Source organism: Blennius ocellaris (genome assembly GCF_963422515.1).
Source record: "Blennius ocellaris genome assembly, chromosome: 9".
NCBI lineage: Eukaryota > Metazoa > Chordata > Actinopteri > Blenniiformes > Blenniidae > Blennius > Blennius ocellaris.
Window position 1 is genome coordinate 5239855 of NC_137658.1, and position 9715 is coordinate 5249569.

The 9715-nt window shown below is 41.1% G+C and overlaps 1 protein-coding gene across 1 annotated transcript; it reads left to right on the forward strand.

The window, feature by feature from the left end:
• Window positions 1-5963: 5963 nt before the first annotated feature.
• zic6 (zic family member 6) lies at window positions 5964-9483 on the forward strand (the record flags this gene model as incomplete). The annotated part of the gene is made up of 2 exons (XM_080502346.1): window positions 5964-6921; window positions 8858-9483. The coding sequence occupies 2 exons, from the start codon at window positions 5964-5966 to the stop codon at window positions 9481-9483; spliced, it is 1584 nt and encodes a 527-aa protein (XP_080358472.1).
• Between the last annotated feature and the right edge of the window lie 232 nt (window positions 9484-9715).

Genomic DNA, 9715 nt, shown 5'->3' on the forward strand with positions numbered 1-9715 from the left:
ACGCACACAAAGACAAAACGAACCGCTCAGCCAGGCGCGTGCACGTGAAAAGAGAAATGTATTACGCTCTTTTTGAACTCTATCAAGTGAAAAGTATCCAGTATAAGATTTTGTGTTTTCTCTCTATATTTTACTGGCTTGTGGAAACGCGAAGGCTTCAGACAGAAACTTTGTGTGGTCATGTGCAGTTTTGTTCTCCTTTTTTTAATTTACACCACCATGAAACAAGGAAGCAAGTTGGTTTAGATGAGTCACAAATGTTTGTGAGCGACGTGAGGAGCAGCGTAGGCACTGAGCTCTTGCTGAGAAAAGAGGGAGCTGTCATCAACCGAGGCCCTAATGTAAAGCAACTGTTGCTTGAGCGTTACATTTAAAAACCACTGCAGAGCTCCTGTGGTATGGGGCTACTGGCATTCATTTAATATTTCATTATTTAATTATTTAAATCTACAAATGGGGAATTTGAAAAGCGGGGACTTCAAACACCCATTTTCTAATTATTAATTCCCTCACCGAATCAAACATAAAGCTAGAATATTATATTCTTTGATTTTATTTCCTTTTTTATTTTATTACTATTTATTTTTTTATTGTGTGACTTTTTTATGTGCATCTTAATGCCTATAAAGAGAAACGTGCCCTGGCGCACTTGTGTTTATTTATTTATTGTACTGGACAATAATAGGTCTTTAAATGAGGTGGAAATTTAACTTTGCAGACCTTATAGGGCTATTTTCTCTTTTCTGTAAACACCGTTTTTCTCACACACAGCAGCTATTTCGCCTCGAAATACCTGTCACCACTCCTCGAGCGTACCTCCCCTCACCCTGTAACATTTCCACGTCAAAAAAATAACTATATCATTTCATTTTGCTCCATAAGTGTTTATTTTATACAATTTTCTACATTTGATTTCACATTTAGAGGTATTAATTTTAAATGCACACGATAAAGAGTAAACGTGCATTAGTTTAAATCTATATTTATTTATTTTATAGTTACCGTTAATACATCTCTCAAATTAATCCAAACATATGTGTGATTCAAATTGCTAAATTGTATCAGGTTATGCTGCACTACTGCAGTATGTATGCTTTGATTATTTAGTTTCCTCTGCTGGGATTACCTCACAGACGTTGGGATAGCCCATTGGTTATAACATAATCTTCTTCTGACTGAGCATGCGCGTCACCTTAAAATATCAGAATATTTTAGTGTGCATACCTCTCTGACAGTAGGCCCATGCTGTTGGAAAAGAGCAGAACATAGCCTTCAGCCTAAATGGTAAACAACTCACATTTATAATTTTTTTTTTATGAGACGAGAAGAGTCAGCAGCTGTAAAGTTTATTTCAGTACATGATTTGTAAATGACCTGGATGCATGATAATTGTTTTCTTATATAAACAAATTGGCCTATAGCAGCAGCCCAGTGGGGTTTTTTTTCTTCTCATTTTTTGTTTTCAAGCAGTTGAGTCATTTTTTTTTTTAGTCCATGTTGTCTGGCCCACACTATGTTTTGTTGGCTCGGGCCACTGCTTCTGAGTTGGTGTGGACTTTAAGTAAACTCAATAACGACCAGACAAGAGTGAAATCTCTATTTCCAGACAACAATAGAACAACCATAGACTGATATAAACTACAGTTATTGAATACTTACTGTTGAGGCGAGTGTTTTTCAGGTTTTCAGTTTAAATAAAGGGAAAAAAGGATCACCTCATCCCACAGGCACAGTTACATGAATTATATTGTGATTCACTGTTTTGCTTAAATGGACATTTTGTTGCATGGATCTGCTTGATTTGCTGTGGTGTGGTTTAATGTGGCATAGCAAGAGAGTGTATGTTTCCTGATTTAATAACAGAAATTACATTTTGCTCTGTGTGCCGAATGAGGGGCATTTTCCATGTCACTTTTCTCAGTTCACCTACGGTCTGCAGATCCCACACCCGCATAAAGGCTCAGGCTCCTGCAGTGGCTGCATTCATACCAGGAACCCGGCGATTTCATTCCACCTCAGAATTACATTAATCACTGTCATATTTTTCACCAATATCCATTATGCGTCCACATCTTTTCCAAATATGTAATGTTTGGAAAAATCAAATACTTATTTTTTTCCCCCGAACACATTCGTTGTGTATAAAGGTATTTAGTGATTGTGTGTGCAAGTGTAATGGCGTCAAGTCCATAATACTTTCAATCTCAGGTAACAATCACTTTATTGGAGAACTGGAAATTTTGCAATGTGATGGCTGTTTTTATGCATTTGCTATTCGGCATCATTTTGTGCTGGTTACATGTGTGTGTTCTCCTTGTCACCATTGAAATGTATTATCAAGCTATATTTGCTGTATTTTATTTGGCGACGGCTCAACCGTGTATATGGTTTGATATTTTGCCTGTGCAGTGCATTATTTTGCTATATTTCTTAGTTTCACTGGTCATTCGGGCCTCGGGTGACCAAGGCTGCTTGGGAGTTTGCCTTCATATGGCTGATGGAGCTAATTGACTTCTTGCTGTGATTTACTGGAGCATCTGTCTCCAAATGGACTCATCCCAAACCTGTTAATTCATCTAAATTTCACAAAGTCGTGGCAAGACACTGCACTGCCATCCCTCATCAATTATAATATCCTAGTACACTATAATCAGCATGCAGTTGTTTTAACACACTGTCATGCAAAAGCACGTGTACACACACATATAGGCAGTGTTGTTGTAAGAAAACATGAACACACACACACACACACACACACACACACACACACACACACACACACACACACACATGATTTCGGATATCATTTCGTGTTCCTTGTCCTTTCCGTCCTTGCTTTTTTTTTGGTGGGTTTCGCATTATAGTGGAAAAAATCTCCACAATAAATCCACAGTGATTTGTATAAAAGCTGCGACTATTTTATTTACAGATAAACATCCACCACTCGTAAAGCTATCACATGTGCCTACGATGATTTGGTATTTATGTTCATAATTTTCCAAAGATGGTTCATTATTTAAGGGGGAAAATATGTTGTTTGTTATTGTTTTAGCATTGAGGACATTGCGATTGCAGTTCTTTTGTGCTTTCTGGCTGTATAATGTTCAAACTGGCATTCGACTTGTATTCGATTCTTCTCCTAGCATTGCACATTGTTCATTTTGCTGCACACTCAATGTACAAGGATTGACTTGGACCTTGTGGATGTAAAGAGCATACCCTGACATGGGTGTTTTGATAGTTGGGAGTGATATGTTGTGGTCAACAGTCACTAGGATTTTGTCTGGCTTGTCAAGCAACCAACAGATTTGAGCAGACTCCTAAAGCTGCAGGGCTGGAACAGACTGCAGATGTCAAAATTGTGCAATTTTTTCCACTGTAAATATTTAAACTGGTGTTGTGTATTTTCATGCATAGCTTGAAATGCTGCATTATTATGGGTTTGTTTTCTTTTGCTATACTTTAGTGCCGCAGTAACACAACCAAGTCCTCAAATTGGGTTTTCATATATTCTTGTGTTATGATTTTATTATTCATGCTTGAATTAAGCCATTCTACAAGAATATCATTTTGTGTTGGGTCATTTTTGGCAGGATTTTAGGTATATACATTTAAAAACCCTTCATATGTTGTGAGATGATTTTGTTGCTATGACTGAATTTACTGACAACAGAAATAAAATGGAGAAGCACCTTATTGCCATATTCTAATTAAGTAATGATCACACAGAAGACCAACTCAACATTTTAGCAAATTAATGAGTTATTAGGACTTATTAATTTTGGTCTTTTAACACTGCATTATAGAATATCACAGAGTAATCAGCAGTTATCAAATAGGCCTTTTACGCACACGTCCCTTGCTGTGGCAGTTATTTCTTTTTATAAAAAAAAAAAAAAATGGAGCCTGAACAAGCTCATAGAATCAACGCACAACTCAACGTTTAATCATAAAAGCCCACCTATTCTACAAAGTCCTCTTTATTGTGTTGCCTGTTTTTCGCTGCAGATGGAAGTGCAGTCGTTTGGGGCGCGCAGGTCTGTCAGCCCCTTTTATTCCGTCTGAATGACAGATTCAAAACTTTCGGGTTTATTGGCCTTCAACCCTCAATCATTTTCGGAAATGCATCAGGTTAAAGGTTGACAAACATGAGCGTCCATTACAATCATGACGGAATTAGGCCAGTTCTGGGCTTGTCTGCTATTTTGCAGCACTTAATGTCAAGTGGGCCCCTTGCTTTGTCTCTTCCTAGGACCTCTGCAGGTGACGTCAGCATAACAAAAGACACTCCCCCCACCCTTATTTATTTTATTTATATATTTTTAAAAGCCCTTAAAAAAAAATCTGCCTGCTGCAAGTCTTTGGAAAGAAGAGAGGGGGTGGTTCAGTTTAAATCTATAAACATGCAAAGGCGTATAGATTTCAATTAAAGTAACAGATAAAAGGAGTCTGACTTTTGATTAAAAAGAAATAAGAAAGTTGCTCAAAAAGTGTGTTGATGGAGGCAAAGCTGCACGTCAAACGCGAGCAGACGTGCAGGAGCATTTGCTGCAACACGAGAGAAGCGAGCGGAGCTTGAAGCTGCTGTCCTCACAGCACCCCGAAGTAAGAAAGTTTAACAGAGTTTCTCTGGAACAGTGCGAGGCTATATCCACTGCTGTTTGTCACGTTCCATAATTTACATTTTATGTAACCATTTTTACATTTGTGCCAGCCTGCAAGAGGCATGCTGCTCTTTTGAAGATTATTAATTTATTAGGCGTAATTAGAAAGTGTTCATGTATAGAAATGGCTCACACAGGCTCAAAGGTAAAATCGTACATCTTGTTCTGCTGTACTCTCCAATGGCACTGCTGCAAAAAATATCTGTCTGAAATAACTTTAATTAATTAATTAATTTTATTTTTTATTTTTTTGGGGGGGGTGGGGTGGGGGGTCTTGTGGGGCTACTTGTTGCTTTATCAAAGTTTTATTTTCTTTGGACATGAGACCACCAGGGGGAGAAAAAAAAGTACCTTTCTTATAAGCATATACACAATTTACACCAATGGGAGCTCAGCTCACTGTATGCAACATTTTAAATCGAGTTTTAATAACTTTGTTGTTATAGTTACAGGAGGGATGGTGTGCGATTAATAAATCGTTCGTGTTTTTATTTAATTCAAATAACTGGCTACATTTAATCAAGAATGATTATTTTAGAATGCAGATCTTGACAATAATTGGGCTGGACACGCAGGGACTGCTCTCTCTCTCTCGCTCGCTCTCTCTCTCTCTCTCTCTCTCTCTCTCTCTCTCTCTGTCCCTCTCTCTCTATTATGCTGGTAATGCAGGACATTTGCTCAGACAGGATTGCAGGAAAAAATATAAGCCGTTATGGGTTGTGATTGTGTTGTTTAGTGTGCATTTAATCGCTTGACTCCAGCGGACGCTCGGCATTACGCGCTAACCTTTACATTTTCTCCTGCGCGCACATTTGGGGGAAGGAGTCTGATAGGAAGGCGCCTGAAGTTTAAAGAGGCAGCAATATTTGGGAGTATCGCGGCACATTTCAAAGCATTTTCTCTCCGATATTTGAAAACGGAGTCATGCAGTGAACGCCTGCATGTCCCTTTTAAAACAAACCCAGCGCCTGTCAATCACGGCGCACTCCAACCAATCCCAAAGCTCCCTTTTTAAAAGCAGGTTTGCCTGCTGTGCTTTTATATTGCACCATGGCCTGTTTCGAAGCATTTTTACTACCACGGTTATTGCCACAAATCAAGAGGGCAAAGTGAACGGCATGGGACTCACACCAACTTTAACGAAACCGAGTCTGGTTCCTACTTCTGCGAAGTTCACGGCCAAGAATTTCACATGCAGATGATACACAACAAGGAAAAATGGGAACCGAATTTCTAGGTGCATCCTGAGTGCCGAATTGGTTGATTTTGCAAACTCATAGCCAAAACTCACAACAAAACATGACAAGCCTTTCGAGGTTTAGTGGCTGCCCTCTCTCTTGCGTCAACCCCGGGGAGAGCAATACTGAACCCAGCGTGGTGCTGCCACCTTTGGCAGGAGAGCACATGGGACACCCCACTGGCAGTTCCTTAAAACTCTGCCCCTCGCACAATTTGCGAGACTACCCCGAGACGAGGTCCAGTGCATATGTTGACCATTCGGTTCCCAATTTTTCAGACTCTGGATACCACAGCCACCGGTTAGAGCACAGCCCTAGGGGCATTATCATTGGAGCCAATCTTTCTGGAGCCGGCATGCCACCCGTCACTGATCAACTGGCATCAAGAGCTAACCAACATGGCGGGATTGGAAGGTATCGTGACTTTCCTGGCTGCAGGGACAACAGGAGCCACACTTTTTTCACAAGTTATCAGGAGCAGGCCCACGCCTCCACCGACGCATCTCGAGATCTCGGCAGCCAGATGATGCTGGGTCTACCTGGGGACCTCCTCACCCGGACTCACCCTTATGGCCAGACCATCAGCCCCAAGGGAAACAACCAGCAGCTGGTCACACAGTTCCTGGGTCTGTACAAACCTCTCAACATGGCTATTCAGCGAGGAGGAGGCGACGCTTTCTTCAGGTGCTCTAAACAAATAGTGAAACACGAGCTTGTGTGCAAGTGGAGTGACGGCCAAGAGGGGGCTGGGAAGCTGCCCTGCTCCAGAGCCTTCGGGACCATGTATGAACTTGTCACCCATGTGACAGTGGAGCATGTCGGAGGACCAGAGCACTGTGAATATGTGTGTCACTGGGAGAACTGTGCGAGAGACAGGAAGCCTTTCAAAGCCAAATACAAGCTGGTGAACCACGTCAGAGTCCACACAGGGGAAAAGCCCTTTCCTTGCCCATTTCACGGCTGTGAAAAAGTTTTTGCAAGATCAGAAAATCTGAAGATCCACAAGAGGACTCATACAGGTTAGTTAACAATAGTATTGCGATGCAAATTTGAATAATGACAATAACAATGCAATCAGCAATACATTGTTGATGATGATGATGATGATGATAATAACAATAATAATAATAATAATAATAATAATAATAATAATAATAATAATAATAATAATAATAATAATAATAATAATAATAATACAATTCGGACAGGATGTTATAAATTGTATTCATGTATTTTAATTACATATCACAATAGCAATATAATTATAATTCAATGTGTAATGCAATGTGTTCAACCTTTATTATTATTATTATTATTATTATTATTATTATTATTATTATTGTTGTTGTTATTGTTGTTATTTTTATTATGTTATTTAGGCCTGCAATGTTGCCAAGAGTGTCTATACGCAGAGATTCACGCGCTGCTGCAGCTGCGTGTGTCCGTCAGTGGCTGTTTCTTTTTTCTTTATATGTTTTGTTTCTACAGGAAAAAAGCATGTGTAAGTCTCCAGCCATGACCCACAGATGAGATGTAGCACAGTTGCAAACGCGTGTAGTCAGCAGCAGGCCTTGTGGTTAGGGTGCCTCTCCCACTTCATTCACTGAAATTATTAAATAAATGCCGGGACACCGGAGAGTCGTGACGTAGCCGTTACGCTGCCTCTGCCTCCCAGGGACTCATCTGCTGTGCTCAGTAACACCAGCACAGCACATCACACAGTGATGTAGCAGGAGTGATGTAGTAGGGAGGAAAAAGGTGAGTAAAGGGATGACCCAAGTCGGTGTAAACAAAATGAGTCATACTTCAAAAAAAAAGATTTCATTCTTTTGCCTCATGCTGGCTGACATCCATCCTTTTTACTGAACACTGTGAATTTATATCACAAAATGCATTTCACTTCACAAACTCATCTATTTGTGTGCCCCCCTAGTTCCACCACAGAATGACATTCCTCTTGTGAAAATAATTTATCTCGTTTCATTCTTCTTTTAGCACTTCTTTGGATTTATGGTACACGCATCAGGCGTAATTACGCATTTCTATTGAAATGTGACAATGGAGTGAATGTGCACAAGAAGGAGAAAGGCTGGACTGATACATTTATTAGGCACACCCTTTATTGTTGATTGCTTCACTAATGAAAGCAGAACAGAAACTACACCCAGCCTTAATATTTGTTAAGCTGTTGATTAAGCATTTGGTTAGTTTAAAAAAAAAATCTACGAACTTACTTTTTCCATTTTGAAAGACAAATACCAATTAAAATGCTATCAGGTAATGTAGTGATTTAACGAACACTATTCAAGTTTTATTTATGAGTCCAGCTTTTCTCTCTCTTGTGTGTGTGTGTGTGTGTGTGTGTGTGTGTGTGTGTGTGTGTGTGTGTGTGTGTGTGTGTGTGTGTGTGTGTGTGTGTGTCTTTATGCAAGAGGGACAGGAGCGCGCAGCTGTAGGCAGTTTCGTCCAAGAAGATCAATTAACGTCTTGATAGTCATAATTCATGCAATGATAACGGAATTTAAACAAATCTTTGCAATTGGTGTCGCAGGGTAATCCAATGGATGTTTATCCGCTTTGCCTTGCTTGTTTAGTCCGCAGATAAATGTCCGCACCTGTTGCGAGTGCATATAGGGGGCTGCAGCAAAGTTTCAGTAATTATCTGAGGGAATTTGTGCCGAATAAGGAGATTTTGTTTAAAAATTTCAAGGTATTTAGGTTGATCAGGTTTGCAGAGCAGCTCTGTCTGCAGAATAACTGAATGGAAGTTGGAACGCAAGTTGTCACAATGCGCATTTTTTCACTTTTAATCTAAATGTTGCAGGCTTGCGCGCACCTGATGACTTGCATCAACAACAGTTTGTTTGGTCACGCAAAAGCATTTACATAATTTTTTTTGTCTCTCTCTCTCTCTCTCTCTTTTTATTTATTTATTTATTTATTTTGCACGTTCAGGGGAAAAACCTTTTAAATGCGAGTACGAGGGCTGCAACCGGAGGTTCGCGAACAGCAGCGACCGAAAGAAGCACTCTCACGTGCACTCCAGCGATAAACCCTACATGTGCAAGGTCAGGGGCTGCGACAAGTGTTACACCCACCCGAGCTCCCTGCGCAAGCACATGAAGCTGCACTGCAACAAGGCCCAGGTCGCCAAAGGCGGCGACGCGCCTCCCGGGGACGGGGGTCACGTCGCGGAGGGCAGATCGACCCGAGTCTCCACTGGAAACCAAATCACCCCCCCTCACCCGCCCACTTCCACCCAAGACGTCCCCATGTCCCCGGAGAGTCGAGACGAGACGACCCCGAGGTCACGTTTCCATCACGCGTTTGACAGTAGTTTGGACTATTCTGCGCACAGGTCACAGCCCCTCCTGGACCCGCTGTTGTTGCAGAGGGGGGGCTACAGGTCCCAGTCCTCCCAGTACGCCTGCGGCCAGACGGGTCACACATTTGCCCAGAGCTCCAGGACCTTCTCCTCCACATCTCCCTTCCAGAAGAGTATCGTGAATGGATGGTACACATGCCACAGTGGCGTGGACTCCTTCCCTCCGAAGCAGTGTAACAACATCCCGTCTCTCTGAGTCATGGATGGGACGCACTCACACTTTGTTTATCGCTTCAAAGCTTCAGCTGTATCTCTGTACCTTTGTGAATGTCGTTATCAACTATTTTGTGAGACGTCCTCGGATCACCTTCTTGCATATATGTATCGAGCTTTATTTGTTGTCGTGAGGCCTGTTTGGTTGAGTTCGGCTCGTATGGCCTTTAAATATATATATATATATATAAAAATACAAAACCCTCCGGTAGTAA